This window comes from Ailuropoda melanoleuca, chromosome 12 (assembly GCF_002007445.2).
Source record: "Ailuropoda melanoleuca isolate Jingjing chromosome 12, ASM200744v2, whole genome shotgun sequence".
Lineage (NCBI taxonomy): Eukaryota > Metazoa > Chordata > Mammalia > Carnivora > Ursidae > Ailuropoda > Ailuropoda melanoleuca.
In genome coordinates this window covers 75,075,585-75,094,267 of record NC_048229.1, presented here as the reverse complement: position 1 = coordinate 75,094,267, position 18,683 = coordinate 75,075,585, and the positions used below count along the sequence as shown (strand labels likewise).

The 18,683-nt window shown below is 53.6% G+C and overlaps 1 protein-coding gene across 2 annotated transcripts in view; it reads right to left on the bottom strand.

Annotated features, from left to right (window-relative positions):
• CMIP (c-Maf inducing protein) overlaps positions 1-18,683 on the bottom strand; it is a 129,375-nt gene that overhangs the window by 57,750 nt on the left and 52,942 nt on the right. Inside the window, exon 1 of one of the 2 annotated variants that reach the window (XM_034639431.1) lies at positions 8,656-8,811. The exons of the other annotated variant lie outside the window; for it this stretch is intronic. Coding sequence (XP_034495322.1) covers positions 8,656-8,796 — 141 coding nt within the window. The 5' untranslated portion in view covers positions 8,797-8,811. Of the gene's footprint in view, positions 1-8,655; positions 8,812-18,683 lie in introns of those variants that run through there. 2 annotated transcript variants of the gene reach the window in all.

Below are 18,683 nucleotides of genomic sequence, written 5' to 3'. Positions count from 1 at the left end.
AGCTTGGTGGCATACGGTGAGGGCCAGGACAAGTCCACGAGGCTTGCAGAGCCAGAGGCCAGGCAACCAGGGGGTGGAGAAGCTGTAGGAGGTGCTAGTGGGAACAGCAGGTGGACAGTGGGGCTGTGAAATCATGGTGGGGGCGGGGCGGCAGCTGGATCCCACCAGAGGCTCTAAGGTCTGGGACAGGGTAGCCACAGGGCAGAGGGAGGCCTGCCCAGGACCCACAGGGACCCACTCACTCTGCCTTGGGTGACAAATTAGCAGGTTTCATCCCAGGAACTCTGATGAGCTCATCTGGTGTTGAATCATCATGAACCTTGGATGGGACGCCTCTGGAACCTGGCCCTTGGCTTTGCAGGACGGTCCTCTCGCTGGGCCCCTTCACCAGGAGGAGTGGGTGACCTCTTGCCATGTTTAGTGTGGACTCCACGGGTCACTGGATTCTCTTGGCAGGGGCCCTGGAATTCTCTGAGACGGGCTTGAAACAGGGGTCTGGAAAGTGAGGCAGCCCCAGGCTTCATTTTGTGCAAGGAAGCCAAGAATGTTCTTAGGAGTTGTGAAGCAAAAAACCCCAAAGAACGTGGGACAGAAATCCAGTGTGGCCCACAAAGCCCCACCCAAATATTTGCTATCTGGTCCTTTTAGAGAAAAAGCTTGCCAGCCCCTGGCTTTTCAAAGCAAAGCCAGTCTAGGAGCAAGTGTGCAGAAAGCTGCTCAAAATGGCGAGCCTCCAGGGAGATAACAGTTCAAACCACAAAGAGACACCACTTCACTCCCACCAGGTGGGCTGTAACCAAAAAGACGATCCCGAGTGCTGGTGAGGACGTGGGGGACTGGGATCCATGCTCACCGCTGATGGCACTGTGCGGGAGCACAGAGCCACCGGAGAACAGTCTGCTAGTTACCTAGAGCATGAAGCGTACATTTATCATACAATCCAGCAGTTCTGTTCTTAGAAATCTGCCCAAGAGAAATACAAACAGACTCCACATAGACATGGACACGGATGTCCATGGCACTGTTCGTCATAGCCTCAAACTGGAAACAACCCACATGTGAACAGGTAAGCAAAATGTGGTCCATCCAGACAATGGACTAGTATTTGCAGTAAAAAGGATGGATCTACTCACACAGGCTACAATATGGACGAAACTTATAAACGTGATGCTAAGTCAAAGAAGCCAGGAGCAAAACACATCTCGTAGGATTCCTTTTACATGAGGTGTCTAGAAAAGGCAAATTTATAAAGACAGAAAGCGGAACAGTCATTGCCTGGGGCTGGGGGGGGTGGCAACAGGGATGAGACTGCAAACAGACACGAGGGCATCTTTTGGGATGATGGAAATATTCTAACACACGATTGTGACGATGGTTGTACTACTCTATGAATTTACTAAAGTCACTGAATCATACACTTGCAATTGGTGGATTTTAAGGTGTGTAAATTATACTTCAATTAAAATGTTTAAGAAAAAAATCCCAACCTAAGCAGGCAGAGGAGGACATCAGACAAAACCAGAGACAGTACCACTTAGCGGTCAAGAGCACAGGTTTGCAACAGCAGACTTCAGTTCAAATCTAAGCTCTGCTTCATCCACCCACCTGTCCACCCACCCATCCACCTGTGTATCCATGTATCCCTCCATCCACCCATCCATCCATCCACTACCTATCTAACCATTCAACAAAAATTACCCAGAACCATCTCCTACAATGTGCCAACCCCCGTGTTCGGCACTAAGGATCCCCACAGTGAGGAAAGCAGACAGGCCCCAAGCGCTCGTGGAACTCACGGTCTATTACTTGAACCCTAGTTGCCTCATCTGCGACGTGGGGTCGGACAGACTACTGCCCAAGGCTTCTGCGGCTCTTCCATATGATAACATCTATAAAGCGCCGGGCCCCCATGCTGGCGCCATTCTCGTCACCTACCAAGTCCTAGGAGTGAGTGGTCTAGAGCAGGGGGAACTTAGGAAGACTCCTGGCATCCGTGACTAAGCCCCGCCAGCTCCCGAAACAACAGAGCCAGCAGGAAGAGCCTCCTGCCTCCTGTGTGGCAGAGCCAGTCACTCCATTGCAGTCCTCACCCTCTGCTCGTCAGGGAGGGGACGTTACCTGGGCAACATCCGCCATCTCTCCGGCAACTGCTCCCACGGCAGAGACAACCACAGACGCCCGGGGTTCTCCGGCCGGGAAAGCAGAGCCTGTCGGCTCCTCCACGGGAGACAAGCTGTCACTGGGAGTGTGCCCCTCACCAGGAGAGGCGTGACTCAGAATGTGCTGGAAGCACGCCTCCCGGTGATGGGGCTGCTCTGCTGGTTGCCGCAGCCTCCGAGGCTCAGGCTCACACGAGCACGCATGCTCCCCACCACCTGTCATTAAAGGAAAGGCGGCACGGGAGCTCCTCGGAGCTGCCAAGAAAAATGAGCCGTGGAGGAACTCGACTGGCTTTTAGAACTTCTCTCCAGTAGACAGCCCAAAGCTGTGCTGCCCAGGACCCAAGTCCCTAGCCCCATGTGGCTTCTTATATTTAACTTAATTAAAATGAAATGCAGTGAAAAATTCAGTGCCTTGGTCCCACTAGCCACACTGTGGCTGCGGGATAGCCACAAGTGGCCAGTGGCTACCATGGTGGATGGTGCAGGGAAAGACCATTCTCATCACTGCAGAAAGTTCCATCAGGCAATGCTGTCCTAAGGTCCTGGGGCCCCCCATCACTAATGTCCCCAGAGAACCAGCAACACGTTCATTGCCTCTCCCCATAATCAGCCAGCACTTCAGGGTCAGAATGCAAGTAGCACCCTGCTCACCTGAACTGCTCTTCCGACTTTCCCTCCCAGGTCTATAGGGTCCCATCCCCAAATGTCCCCTGCACATCCAGGAAGACTGACTGGTTGGGCAACTTGTGTGGCCTCTCTGATTCCTAGACAGGGGCCCTTGACCTCCTCATTCCTTCACAACTCGCTATGGGGCCGTGTAGGTAACTCGCCAACCCTGCCAAGCAGTGCTTCTGGGGGCCCCAACTCTTGGGCTGCTGGCCTTCTCTTTAGTCCTCCAGAGTGACTGGATACTACATCTTAAATCCTTTCAGCATCAAAGACCATCACTTTGCCTTCAGATACAAAGCTGGCCTGTGACTTGCCCATGTGTGTCATCCTCACACTGCCCACTTGGCCCTCAGGTCTTGACCCTCAACCTGAGGCAGCTTGTAACCTCCCAGCCCCCTGTGGACGTGCAAAGAGATGCTAATTTAGCCAATACAATTACTGAGCTGTTACCTGCTGGTACAATTAATTGACAGATGGATTCATCAGTGATTACCCTCCAGGGACTCAGGATTTTCAAGAGGAGTGTAGGGATGCCTACTCTGGCCATTGGCTCCGTGGGGGCATCGGAAGTAAGAGAAAGGACACAAAACAAGACACAGGCCTAGCCCTGGTCCTCCCCCTCCATCACGTCCCCCCCACCCCCCCGTTGGCTGGCAGGTAAAGCGTGGCTCAACTCATGCTCACAAAGCTAAGAAACACAGTAATACTGGCTACCACTTATCCAGTGGTTACCACGTTCCAGGAACAACCACCCTGCATAATGACACAAGTGACAAATGACACACAAGAGCATAACGGTGGTCGCTTCCGGAGCGCTCTCCATAGGCCAGGTCCTGTGTGAAGCACTTTATATAACAAACTAATTTTTTTAATCTTCCCAACCATTCAACAAGGCATGTGATATAATTAGGCCCATTTTACAGAGGAGAAAAACTGAGGCTGGGAGTGGTTAAGTCACGTGGCAAGTAAGAGCCACCGCTGGAACTGGGAGCAGGTCCAGCTGTGGCTCCTCAGTGCCCGACCACGGAGCCACTCCGACAGGCACACCCGGTGGCTTCCTTTGCCTTTATGGAGCCTGCACCTGCTCCGAGATGCACGAGAAGTCCTTTAAACTGCAGCGGTGAGACTGCCCCGTGGCAGTTCCAGACCGCCTGCAGCTGGGTGTCCTGCTGACACCAGCCTGGACAGCCAGGTCCTGGGGAGACTGACAGTTTGTGTGAAAGAGGGGAAAGAGCCAGGGCACTCAGCCCCCTACGTGCCCACCGGAGGCGGTCTTTCCACAGTCATTACTGCTTCCAAGGCAACAGCGGGAACTCGGGCACAGCGTCCTGCGCACGGTCTCTGGGGCATTGGCCGGTTGCCTGGGCAACCACACATCTGGCTTGTGAGAAGAAATGGTCTTGGTGCCAGGCTCCCCACTGGGCACTCCATCCTACCTGGCACTTCAGGGCCTGCAGAACCCTTGGCAAAATCCAATCATCACACGGATGGGTCTGACCACATTTAATAGATTGCACGTGGCTGTTTCTCTCCCCGAGCTCTGAGTCCCTGGGGGGCAGGGATTAGGCCACGTGTGCTTCTGCCCTGTTATGTGTACTGACTGGAACTTCTCGGGGTACATGGAAAGCTCTCAGGGTTTATAAAACGGAGGAAAACAGGTCAGAAATAATGGCTGACATGTATGAAGTGTTTCTGTTGTGCTGAGTACCGAATCCAGTCTCTTAAAACCCACCGAGTGCTTCTTAAACCCAAATGTGTGCAGGAACCATGCGGGCAGTCTTGTTAAAAGGCAGATTCTTGGTCGGCTGAGTGGCCGACTCCTGGTTTTGACTCAGGTCGTGATCTCAGGGTCCTGGGATGGAGCCCCGTGTCTGGCTCCCTGCTCAGCACGGAGTCTGCTTGAGGATTTCTCTCCGTTTCCCTCTGCACACCGTCCCCCCCAAACGCACGCATGCACGCTCTCTCTCTAAAATAAATAACTAACTCTTAAAAAAAAAAAAAAAAAAAAAAAGCAGATTCCAACTCCGTAGAGCCAGGTGGGGCCCAGGAGTCTGTCCCCATGATACACGGGAAGAGGGGGCACTGAGGAGTTAATACCTTGTCCAAGGTCATGCAGCTGGTGTTGTGGATTGTGTTCCCCAAATGATAGGTCCAAGTCCTAACTGCTGGTGTCTGTGGATGTGACCTTATCTGGAAACAGGTCTTTGCAGGTGCAATCCAGGGAAGATGAGGTCAGGCTGGATCAGAGGTGGCCCCATAGCCAACAACTGGTGTCCTTATAAAATGGCCGTGTGAGGACTCACACATACACAAGGGAGAGATGGCCATGTGAAGCTGGAGGCCAAGGTTGCAACTATACGTCCACAAGCCAAGGAACTCTGAAGAAGCAAGAAGAAGGGCCTCCCGTAGAGTGTGTGCATGCGGGCAGAGCCTTATGGAGGGTAGATACCTTGATTTTGGAGTTCTGGCCCCACTACTCTGAGACCGTGAGTTTCTATTGTTTTAGGCGCCCCCGGTTGGTGGCACTTTGTCACAGCAGCCCCAGGAAACTCATGCAGCTGGTGAGCTGTGAAGCAAGGATGGACCCCAGGAAGCCTGGCTCCGGATGGCTCCGCTAGTCTGCTTCAGCCACTCAAGCTGACCCTTCCCTTTTATTTTAGGAAGATGGCGGCTGGGGTCCATCTGATGGGCATGCGGCTGTGTAGGTGGGGACACGGACACCCAGGGTACCTCTGTGCTCAGCAGCCTTTCCCGGCTCTTCCTCAGTTTGGAGAAATGGGGAGATGTGGACGCCCATCTCTTTCTTGCTCCCTCAAAGGGTGGAAATGCCGGTGTTCCTGCTAGGCACCAGGCCCGGTGCTGTCTGCACACCTGGGTACCCGCAACATCAGCCATGTTGCAAGGAGCTACCTGGACACCCAGGGGAGCTGTGGGTAGAGCTCCCCGCACTCAGGCAGGATGTCAGCCCAGGGCCAACTTCAAGTCTTTGGCAAAGAAGATTCATGAGGTGGGCTCTTGCTCAGAGCAAATGGAGTTTCTTTTCCTTTTGTGAGGGTCACACATGAGCCCAGAGCAGCCCCATCACCCCGGCTGACAGCCTGGGGCCTCCTGAGGTGGGCACTGTGCTAAGTGCCTGTCCAGGGACAGCCATTGCAAGGTTCTCAAATCCTGGTGACATGTCAAAGCCACTTAGGGGGTTTCAGAGAGCACTCCAGTAACAGAGTCCAGTCATGGGACAGTCTCATCAGGAGGATGTTGGGGGCAAGGTGGAGCCTAGGCACCTATATTTTGGGGGTCACTAGTATATTTTAAATTATATTTAAATACCAGTGTGCATAGCAGCTTTATTCACTACAGCCAAAGGGTGGGAGCAACTCAAGTATCCCCTGATGGGAGAATGGACAGACAAACGTGGTGTGTATACAATAAGGTGTATGAAAAGGAAGGAAAGTCAGACCTGTGCTCCAACATGGAGGAACCCTGAGGACATCATGCTGAATGAAATAAGCCAGTAGCAAAAAGACAAATACTGTATGATTCTGCTTACATGAGGGACCTAGAGGGATCAGTGTAAGGGTGCAGGTGGGATCCCCATCCTACAGACAAGGACCCACAACACAGAGGGGGATGGTTACCTGCTCGGGGTGAAAGCTGGCTATCTGAACCAGGACCCCAACCTCAGGTGACCTGCTTGTCGGACCTGCTCTCAGCATTCTGGAAATGTACCCCTGTCTCCACATGGCCCTAGCCCCAGGGCCCCCCCTGCTATGGTACCCCATTCAAGATACCCGGGAACGGGCTGCACGTGCCTTCCACAGCTCATCACAGCACTCTCGGGAAGCTGGCGGGGGCATCCCCAGTTTCACACTCAGCACACCCGACACTCCACTCTCACCTCCCTTTGCTCACTTGTCTCCCCCACCAGCCAGTCAACTCCCAGGAGCTCAGAGGCTTGGGCAAGGCCCTGCCTTGGCTCTCAGGCGTGTGCAGTACCATAAATGGAGTGAGGGGACATATCCGAATTTGAACTTCTGCTCTGCTGCGTGTAAGCTGCGCAGCCTCAAGCGGATTCTATCACTTCTTGGAACTTTAATTTCCTCCTCTGTAACATGAAACGACAGGAGCGCCTGCCTCTTGCGGGTGTTGACAAGACTGACATTGCAGGTTCAATGCCAGCAGTCTGTAGGTGCTCAATAAACGGTAGCTACTGAGTGCAGTAGGACGGTAGTTAACCTCAGGGAAAAACTAAGGGTGACCAGAAACCCCCGGAACACCCGTCAATGGAGATGCATCAAACAGACTGTGGAGCCACGCACAGGGTCAGACGAGACAGCAGTTATAAGAATGAAGGAGAGCTGGAAGGTCCGCCACGGGCTCCACCTGCACCATACACTAAGTGTAAAAGCGAACACACACATGTGCACATAGATTTACATGCATGCACTGTGCACAGTGTGGGGGAGGGGGGACACGTGTCAGGCTGATGACAGCTGTCTTCCTGCAGAGGGAAGTGGCTTGAGGGAAAACCAAGGCGGGGGGGCGGGGAGGAGGCACTTCGGCTTTATCTGTAATGTTTCAAATTGTCACAGGAAGCCAGATCCATGTATTGTACACTTAATTAAAAAGGAATATTAAAAAAATCCCCAAAGAGTTCAGAAATTGGGATCATGAAGGTGGTATTATCCTTCTGCAGAATTTTCAAAGTGCTCAGAATTCCACATGTTTAGAAAGAGCTGGAAGGTATCTGAGCTCCTATTTCTGACTTTTCAATGTTTCAGTCGAGTAGCTGGTTTCTCAAATGATGTATGTTCACTGGAAAACAGAATCCTACAGACTGTGTTAGGGTGGACAGTAGAGCACGGGAATTCTATCATGTGGCTCACCGCCTGCATGTCTGTATGCCTGTGGCTATCATTCCATGGGTTCTCTCTGTGCATACACGTACACACACACACACATATCCCAGCATAAATATCTACATGAATTTAGCCCATATTGTATATGTTGGCCTTCTGTTAACTTCACTTCTGTCTCCCACCCCACCTCTCCTGCCCCTGTAACCCCTAAACCCATGCTAACACCACAACACGTACCAGGGTTCGGCAAACATTTTCTGTAAAGGACCAGATAATAATATTCCAGGCCACACTCTGCTATGATAGCATGAGTGGGTGGGGCTGCGTCCCCCAAATCCCCCTTCGTCAGAAAAACAGGCGGGGGGCTGGGCAGTTTGCTGCCCCTGGCATGTATCCATTCAGCTCTTTCTCCTCGGCCACACGTAATTAAATGCAAAGACACAGACTTAGTTTGGTCCTCAGTTTTTGCTGTTTTGTGTCCCATTTCATTCTACAAAAAAGGGCATCACATTATACACAGGTCTCTGCGTCTTGCTTTTCCACTCCTAACCCCTGGAGGAAGGCCCTCCAAATCAATCAGTATAGATTTCCCCGTGCTGTGTGTTTTTGTAAAGCCACCACAACCATCAGCGGGCAAAGGGAGCATTTCCATTTAGAAAATGAAACAGCAGTCCTCCTGCCTGACCTCAGCCCTCTGTGCAGATCCTTCTGATGGGCTTTCTGGCTGAGGCTGTGACGGCCATGCCTCGGCGCCCTCCTCTGCTGTGTCAAAGAGACCTTCCTCAGGGGCCACGGCCATCCGGCTAGCACACAGCCAGCTCCCTCAGTCAGCACAGACCACCGGGGTCTCCAGGAACACAGCCCACCCGTCCTCCCCAGGCTCTCAGCCGGCCAGAGGCTTGTCCTGCCCCGCCTAGCAATCCACACGACACAGTCCCTTCACATCCCAGGCATGGCTGAGACCCCACCTTTGAAACTGGCCACTTGAGAAGACCGTATGACTTTGCAATGACTTTTCCAGTGGCGTTCCGGTGCCCAGAGGGCACGCTGAATGCTGAAGTAAAAACTGCAGTGGGGGCCTCTTGCCAATCCGTAATGGGAGATGCCATTTTCTGAGGAAACACCCCTGGTTATAGTAGTAGCAACCCACCAAATAAGTTTAAAAATGTACATACTGTACCAGAGGCCGCTCTCCTCCTCTGCCATGTGGGAGGGATCACCCCGAGTGAGGTTCGTTCCCTGGAATGCGGGGGACAGCACTGGACAGCAACACCAGGCCCCCTGTTTCCGCCCTGTTTCCTCTGGGCCCGATAAAGGGAAATCTCTATCCCAAATAAGGAGTTCCCCTGCTCAGCCTCAAGATGGTAGCGTCTCAGTGGGGGCCCCGTTGTTTATTTGTCTTAGCACTTTATCTAGTGCTCCCATGACTTCAAAGGGCGTCTGATTGGTTCATCCCTTTGTTTGGGAAGCCTCCTATTCCTTGTGAGGGGGGCTCCCTCCTCTGGGCTGGAGCCTCAGCTCCTTCCACAAAGGGCCCGAGTTTATGAGCGACCTGGAAAAGGCTTCAGCTCCATAATTAATTTGCAGGTGCCCTCTGGTGTGCAAAAAAGTGGTGTCCAGTTGGTAGTGGTGGTGGGCTTGAATCTAGCATGACGTCCGTTCCTGCCTTCTTGAGCAGGGGGTCTCATGGAGAGGCAGGATTTACAGGGTGGCTGCCCCTTCCTTGCGGAGGAGGGCCCTGTAGACAGGCACGCTGAGACTCGCCCAGGGAAGTCCACGATGGAGCCAGAGGGGCACCCAGGAGGGTGTCCATCGGGGTGATTCTAAGTTAGCTGCACAAATGGGGGAGGTGCTGGCAGGGTCACCCAAGAGCCACAGATCTGTTCAGCCATTTATGCTTGATCTCAGGCCGCAAGGGACCCGGCAGCAGGGCCTGGAGGACACAGAAGGGGCTCAGACCCGGGTCTGAATTCTGGCTTGGACACACAGGAACTTATTTAGTTTGCGAATCAGTTTTCTTGTCTGTGAAAGGGGGATATAATCCCCACTCCTCAGCGACACTGTACGGCCTGACGAGGACAACACAGTGAAGTGGAGGGAAAACAGTCGGCACTTGGTAAATGTCTGTTACTCTTCCCCCTTTCTTTCAGCTACTGCAGTTCTTGAACTTTGGTGGGCCTCAGAACCACCTGGAGGAGATAGACGTCCGCACTTCTACTGAACTTCCAGGTGAAGCAGGTGCTACTGGTCCAGGGACCCCCCTTTGAGAACCACTGGTTCCACTGTGACCAGGAGGCCTTGGGGGGGGGGGGAGATAAGGACCATTCTAGCTCCATGCAGATGGTGACAAAGCCAACAGACACCAGTGGGCTGCTTGGCTAATGCTGACTCGGCCCCTGACTTCCAGGGTGTGCTTTTCAGGATCCACATGTCCCTGGACATCTGCTAGAGCTGGAGGTCAGATTCCATCTGCTCGGCCAGAGGGTCTTACCCCAGCATCTGCCTGGCCCCCCTACCAGGCAGCGAGCCACCCTGGACTTCTGTCGCCACGGTCAGGGTAGTACCAGGTGCCTCAGAAGGGCGAATCTGTCCATTTCAGGGTTTTCTCTGAGACCATCTGTCGGTTCTAAGAGGGCACCAGGATCCCCCGGAAAGCAGGGTGTGGGTGATGGCCACCAAGTCTGTGGGCCTTCTGCCCTATCTCCTGGTCCATTAGCCTCTCTCTAAAACACCTTTCCATCCAGAGAGTTGAGCTGGCTGCCCCGCTGGGTATTTTATGATCATCAGGTGAGGAGAGGCCCTAATTCCTCTGTGGGGACAGGTGCTGCTCTTTTCGGAGTCTGTTTGGCCTCGTCTCCGAGCCAACAGAGGCAACAGTCGGGTAGGAGTCTCGGAGGCACACAGAAAGGCAGGCCACCTTCCCCTCTGCGGCCAGACCACCCGCCACGGCCCCACAGAGAGCCGATCAGCATCCACCTCTCAGGGGCTCGCTGCCCTGCCCCCAACGGCGAAAGAGACCCACTGCAGACTCCCTAGGAACAAAAGGTCTTGCTTGTCAAGATGTTGCCTCACATTTCTGTTTTAAAGGCTCTTCTTTAAAGAGAAAGAAAGAGAAAAAAAAAATCTGCCTTAAAGGGCAGAAAACAAGTTCACCCGCAAACCATTTACGTGAAAAAACTTCCTTGTATGGTTCAGTGACTCATCAGCCCCCATCAAAGCGTGCGTGGGATGACACACCAAAGCTCTGGTCCCCCCTTCCTTGTCTGGGGAAAAAAAACAACCCACAAATGCACTTCTTTCTTGGACATTTGGAGAGCCGGCTGTCATGCGCCATTCCTGAGGCCCAGGGAAGACCTTCCCACACAAGGAGGTGGGGGGTCTTGGACGGCCAAAGCCCAGCGCCGGCCCTCTGGTGGGGGCTGGGGAAGCCCTGCCTGGGGCAGGAGGGCACAGGGGAAGGCTTGGGGTCCCAGCTCCTCCATTTCGTGCTCTGTGGCCTGGGACAGGTCATTACACCCGGCCCACCCCGGGGCTCCAGGTTCTGAACCTATCGACTGGGGAAAGCTGGGGGTGGTGGTGAGGTGTCTCGTGGGGTGAGGATTACATAGCAAGCACCTCTCACTGCCTCTGGCCTGCAGACGGTGGGCGCTCAACACATACTCCTCCACCCCCACCCTTCTCGTAGAAACTCCGGTTCCCCGTCTACACAACAGTGTTTTACTGAAAGATCTAAGGTCCCACCCAGTTTGACCCTCATGTGAATGGAATACTATAAAACCCTCAAAAGGAATGAAGTAGGTCCCTATGTGCTGCCACAGAGAGATTGCCATGATATGTAATTAAGGGTCAAGGAGCAAGGAATCAAACAGTGTGGATAATATAGTCTGTGTGGTGTTTCAAGAGGAATATTCACAGAACCTTCTGAAAGCCCCCACAAGAGGCTCACAGGCCTGTCTTGGGGATACCGGGTGTGGGGAGGAGACTGTTCCTCTTACACCTTCCTGTGCCGTTGAGAACTGCCACATACACCCACGGCTTTCATTCTCCTTAAATGTCCACAGAGGCTATCTGGGGAAGTTGGGAGGCTGATGGCAGAGGGGCACGAGGGAGTCTTCTGGGAGGACAGGAATTTGGGTGGGGGTTATTTAGGTGAATACAATAATCAAAACTCACTACACCCAACAGTCAGAATGTGTGCATTTTGTTACATGTCAATCATAGCTTGGTTTTTTTTGTTTTGTTTTGGTTTTTTTTAAGATTTTATTTTATTTTTTTATTTATTTGACAGAGAGAGACAGCCAGCAAGAGAGGGAACACAAGCAAGGGGAGTGAGAGAGGAAGAAGCAGGCTCCTAGCGGGGGAGTGAGAGAGGAAGAAGCAGGCTCCTAGCAGAGGAGCCTGATGTGGGGCTCGATCCCAGAACGCTGGGATCACGCCCTGAGCCGAAGGCAGACACTTAATGACTGCGCCACCCAAGTGCCCCTGCTTTTTTTTTTTTTAAGTTAAGATGTATGAACAGGTTTATGGGAAGAGAGAATTTTTTTAGTTCTTTTTGTCCTTTTGCGTATCAAAAAGAAGACCTTAATAAATATGATTGTTAAATGTCCTGTGCCAGCGGACTCCCGTACATGCTGGCAGGTACATAAGTTGGTATGGCCACTAAGGAAAGCCTTGGGGCAGCGTCCACTAAGGGAGGGGGTGGGCACAAAACACATCTGTGCCAAAAGAAGGCAGGACAGCGGTCTTCTCTGGTGGTGGTGGGGGGGAGCAGAGCGGCTTGGGGGCCGAGGAGACACCTGGGAGGTAGTTGCTCTACTCCTCAACCTGGGTGATCGTTCCTCAGGTCAATTCTGTGAGAATTTGGGAGAATTCATCCAGCAGTACATTTTTGATCTGTGTACCTTTCTGCATGTAATGCTTCAATGAGAAGTTTATTTAACAAATAGAAACAAATGGCCCATGTCTATGCCAGAGAGAGCTCTGGTCGGGGACAGTGGGGATGCCCTGCAAGGGCCTCAGGCTTGCTGGGTACTCCTCTGCCTCTCTGGGCTCAGAGACCCGGCTGCTGTGCTCATGTCCCCACCCTCTCCACGTCCACGGTGGTGCCACCTCCAGCTGGGAGGAGGGGGCTGGGCCTAGAGACCAACCGCCCTGATTCAGATGCTGGCTCTGCCTGGTTCCAGCTGTGTAACCACGGACAAGCCCTTTACCCTTTTAGCTCCTCCTTCAAGATTGGCCTAATCAAACCCGGGGAAGATTTCAAGAGAGTACGTACACACACACACACACACACACACACGAAAGCCCCCAGCACACCTCCTAATGTTAGTAGGTATCTAACAATCGTTCTGTCTACCATAAAGAAAGCCCACAAGGGCATGAGATCTCCTCCCCAGGGCTACCTAGCCCTTTGCCACTTGTTAGTTTCAATCCCCAAAGCTGCCCTTGTCATTAGTTATAGGGCCCCAAAGGCCCATTGAGTCTCTGGAGACTGTGGCCCTCCTGGGGGCTGGCAGCCTGAGCCCTAGTGGCCTCCACTCCAGTCCACGAACACAGGTGCCAGTGAAGTGGCCTATAACGGCCTCTGCTCCACCATGCTGTCCCTCTGCTGAGGCCCCTCCCCCAGTCGTGGGCTGGGAGGAGCCCTGCCTCTTGGGGAAAGCCACCCCTTTCACCCTTCTCCACCGAGTCCCTGTGACCCCCTCCTAAAAAGTCACAAAGCCTTCTCTGACCAAGAGCCACAAATGAATCTGGATGGAATTACGGGCTTTCCGACCTGGATGAAGCAAACGTGTGCCCTGGCCCATCAGAGGTCTGAGGCCAACCTCCGCCCATCCTTGTCCTGCTTCCGTTTTACCTCCTTTCTCAGAGGCGGACAGGTAACACTCACGCCTTTCCCAAGCAGAGGAGAACCAGACCCAGAGCGTCAGTCTGGAACCCTGACAACTTCTCCCATGAACAAGCCCCAAAGAAGCACAGGCCAGAGCCAACAGGACTAGATTTGATCCCAGCAACGCTCGATGGACAACGGTCTAGGAGGTCATAAAGCAGAGTGGAGGGAAGCTTTTGCTCCCTCCGTCAACTCAGGTCAGCCAGCATGGGCTCTGCTGGGAGGCGTTCTGCCTCAGGGGAAATGAGCTCGGTGATTGATTAGTGATGCCTGTCACGGGCTCCCTGCGGGCTGATGGCAGAAGTGCCTTGCCGGAGCTGCCCTTCTCCTGGAGCTGTCTGCTAGGACCCTTCCACACAAAGGGAAACAGTATCTTTGATTAAAGCAGAATAAGAATAATCAACATTGATCTAACACTTACTCACATGGCAGGTGCCCTTCTAAGTTCTTTATGGCTATTGACCCATTTAATCCTTACAAGAACCTAATGAGCTTGGTCTTACTGTGAGCCCCACTTTAGGAGGAAAAGTAGGCTGAGAGAGGAAAGTAACTAGTTCAGGGTCACACCACCAGCGAGTGGTAGAGATTTGAACCCAGGCAGTTTGGCCCTGAGCTCTCACCTTGACGCACTGCAGAAAATTATTCCTTTGGGAGCAAACTGGCAAATGTGGTAAGAGCCGCAAAAAATACCCCTTCTCTTCCAGAACAGTGACCACTGTTCTGGAACTCTGCCTTAAAAAAGTAGTTCCAAAGAAATAGAAGCTTAGCTTCGCGGGAAAGGCATGACTACATTATCCGTAACTGAGGAAACCGGAAGAGCCCGAATGCCCAACCACAGAGAGTCGTGTGGTAAATTCGGCCACAACCTCTTCACAGATGTTACGCAGCCATTAGAGAGCTGATGCATACAGGCCTGGACACGACGAGATGTCTCAGCGGCCAGGCTCTGCCGAAGCTAGCGGGATGGTCTGTGCTGTGTCCCTGGCCACAGCCACCAAAGCATCTACGCAAGGCAGACGAGGCCGGGAAGGACGTTTGCGAGAGTGGACTCAATCGTCGGGTGGGGGCTGGCAGGAGCCCGTGGCTTTGCCCTTGGTGTGGCTGTGAAGGTGTGTTTTCAAGATGGCTATAAAAAGGATGGAGAGCGCGAGGGAAGAAGGACAGAGAAGGGAGCAAGGGGGACAGGAAGGGGTGTACAGGGGATCACTGTCTTCCCTCCAGACAAGGGGGCGTCCTGGCTGGGGCAGGCAAGCACAGCCAGGAGCCACACCGGAGGGTGGTGACCGAGTGCAAAGCGGGGTCAGGAGCCAGGCTGGGTCTGGACACGCAGAGCCGATGTTGGCATCTGAGGACCCTGGGGACACGGTGCGTTTGGGGCAGATGTGGAGGTGGGCTGGTCCTGAGCTTGACCTTCTGGGCCCAGGGCAGGTGGCCTGACAGTGGTCCCAGGGCCCGTAGGACAAGGCAGGGCAGTCAGCCTTTACCCACAAGCAACGGGACTGCCAAGCCAGAGGCTAATTCCCATAATCCTCACGCTGACGTCTGCGAGACAGAGAAAAATGTAAAGCTCTCATGAAATGTTGCACGAAACAGAAACACCGAGGCCCTGCACGCGCCAGACACCAGAACTGAAAGGAGCTGAGGGCTGCCCGGGCAGTGCCAGCTCATGAGTGTGAGGAACTCTCTGGTGTGCACACGTGTGTTGGTTACAGGCACACAGACACATGTGCAGCTGGGAGCCACGTTCCCGGTGGTCAGGATCCACCCCAGGTTCTGGACTCCGAGTTCTGTCCACACTCCAGCTCTGCCACTGACCCTGAGCGAGGGCTTTAACCTCTCAGCCTCAGTCTCCACATCTGTGAAATGGGAAACTGAGAGACTAGGCTCCTCCTTGGGCTTGTGAGGATTCAACGGGGTGACGATGGCCACTTGCTGCTTTTGCTGCGGGGAGGAAGTGGATGAAGACTCGGGGCACACAGGCTGGGTGGGGGGCGAGGTGCCAGCTTGGGGAGGTTTGCACTTGGGTCCAGAGGCATCTAGGGGCCACAGATGCCAGGACTAGAAGTGGCTCTTCCCACTTCTAAGGAGTAAGAGGGTGGTGAGTCTACGAGGAAGGTCAGAGTTGGGGGTGATAGCACCCACTGTAGGCTCCACCCTGCCCCCAGGAGCTTCCCTCTGGAGAAGGGACATCAGCTCTAGGGCCCTTTGTCCCTCTGACCTGGTTGCCTAGGAATCTGGGCACCAGCTAGACTGCCTCCCTCACTGTGTGGAAATGGGGTGAGGGGTCCAGTCCCAAGTCCCCTATAGGGGAGGGGACCTAGGCTTCCAGCTGCAGTCTTCACCTCTGGGCCTCTGGTTCTTCACCTGCACACTGGGGACCCTGATGGTGGCTGTGCCTCGGTGGGGGCTGCAAGCATAGGACGGGCTCAACCCCACGTCAGGCTCAGCCAGGACCTGATGCGGAAGCTCGACTGGCATCATTAGGACCTGGCTGTCCCTGGCAACGTCCTTGGCCCCCTCATCTATGAGATGGGGTAGTGAAGACCAGGCAGGACCGTGAGAGGATTAAGGGAGCAAATGTACATGAAGTGCCAGACACAGCAGTGCTCCAAAGACTTGGAGGAACGGCAGGCACCCACTACAGGTAAGGCCCTCCTGAGGACACTTCCTACCCATCCCCAATTCTAAAACACACCTTGCGCGGGCAGTGCAGGGGCTGGGGGGGTGGGGCACTGCACCACACTGATAGGAGTGCCTGCGAGGCTCTCACAGCAGCCACGCCTGCCAGCCTCCTTCTAACTGCCTCACACACAGCAGAGCAGGCCACCCCACCACGACCCGGTGAGCAAGGTGCTGGATTATCCCCATTGGACAGAGAAGAAAACTGAGGTCCAAATAAACCCACTCCATAACCAATACACTCCTAACATGGTTACCCCTCACATGCAACATTCTTTCTCTCTCTCTCTCTCACACACACACACACACTCTTTCACTCACATAGGCATGTGCACCCCACATTCCTTTCCACCTTCCTGCTCTGTACAGAAGAGGGACTGAACCGGGGATGGGGTGACCACGAGACTGTGGCCACCCCAGGGGCTTGGGGAAACCTGCTTGGGGAGAGGAGACAGCGTGGCCAGGGAGGAATGCCAGAGAGGATACAAACCTGAGCTGGGATTTTCCCAGAGCCTGGTGCATTCCTCTGCCCCGCAGCCTTGGGACAGGAAAACAGGTCAGCTTCTTGTCTCACACAGAGTCCGCTTCCCCACCCCCAGCACTTGGGATAGGCCTCAGGGACCCTTCTTAGTAATATCCCAGCTCCCCCCGGGGATAAAACCATCTTGGTTTTCAAGACTTCTGTGCAATGGCTTACAATGGAACCCCTCTCAGGAAATGAAAAGGCCGTTTTTCAGAGCTGGGGGCACCAGAAGGGCCAGCTCTTGCTTCTCGGGGCTCCCTTATGGGCCTGGTGCATGTTTCCTCCCAGCCAGGGGCCATCCACCCCAACAGGCCAGACCCGCACAGTTGTGCACATCCAGGCCTCTTGCCTCAAAACCTGGGACACAGAAACAGGCCAGTCTTCCCACAGCTTTGTAAACACACGTCATGCCCTCACATGCCTGGTACACCGGGACAGGGCTGTCCCCTCATGGCCTTGCACACGTAGGCAGGCCTGTCCCTTCACGGTCTTACACACACAGACAGGCCTGTCTCCACAGGACCTGGCCTCCAAGGTGCATCTCTGACTCAGAAATGAGGACTCATTAACTCAGTACAACTGTTTATGCTTCCACACCCCTAGGAATTGGCCTCAGGGGCCAAACCACCCAAATCAAACAGGGCTGGCCTCTCCAGGGAGCCCTCAGGGCAGCATGCTCCGCTCCAGAGGATCCTGGGAGGGCTAGCGTTGCTGTCCCAACACCCACAGTAACCCCGTCCGACCCTCCTTCCTGGGACTGGAGATGCTGGCTGTCCTCCCGTGAGAAGGATCTCCCTGAGCAGTGCCGGCCAAAGACAGGAGGTCGAGGAAGAGCGGAGCAGGCGGAGGGGCGGAGGGTGCAGGGAAGGGGAGCTGGGGAGCTGGGACCCTTCTGGGTAGCCCTGAGAGCGTGGGACAGTGACTCCAATGTCCTCATATGCAAGCGTCAGTTAACGATGGACTATTCAAGGAGACAAGACCATACGTAAAACACAAGGTCTGGGCCAAGGAAACTCCCCAAGCCGACTGCGACAGTGCGAGAAGGCAGAAGTCCAGCACTGAGGTCACTGTACAACAGGATTACTGGGACAGGGGCAGGCAGGCGGGATCACACAGGTATCCCTATTCACACTCTGTCTTGTCCCACACCACCACCTGGGGCAGACTGAGCATTTCTCAGCCTTTTCCTAATTATCTTCACCCCCACCCCCACCCCAGGAGCCTTTTTAGGCATTTCCCTCCATTTCCCCTCCTCCCTTTGAAATTAAATACTAAAAAATAAGATTTTGTTGAATGGGGTTGAACTTCAGAGGGCCACGTACTATTGTAATAACTTAAGGTTTTTTAAGCCCCAAAGAACCAATTTGGCTCCCCTTGGGGGCAATTCTCTGTTGAGAATGCCCTAGAGACACCAGTACAACTCAGTAAAAACTAAACCAATGGGAACATAGTATTTAATAGGCAACATTCTTTACAAATAAACGAATGGGCTCTCCATGTGTGCTGCAGGGACAACACGCACATGCATGTTGGTGAGGGGAAAATGACAAAAACAGTATGTAGAAAATTTTAAAAATCAAGCTGAGGTTCCAGGATTTCAAAAGTCCTTATTTTTGGTTTTCTAAAGAGATACTGAAAAGAGGAAAAGGAAAAAGCCAAGAAGGTTGGTTATAAATATGGTGAAAAGAGAGACTGTGTCAGGAGAGGAAGAAGGTCACATCCTAAGTGGGCTGAAGGGTCCAAAGCTCGGAATCAGGCATAGTTGGATCAAGCAGGAGGCAGGGCAGCCCCACAGATCTGCACTAAAATCTGCTGTGTGGCTGTGGGTAAGTCATTAGACTTTTCTGAGCCTTGGTTGCTGAATGACAAGGAACAGAAAAGTGCACAGCCGTGCCTGGTACATT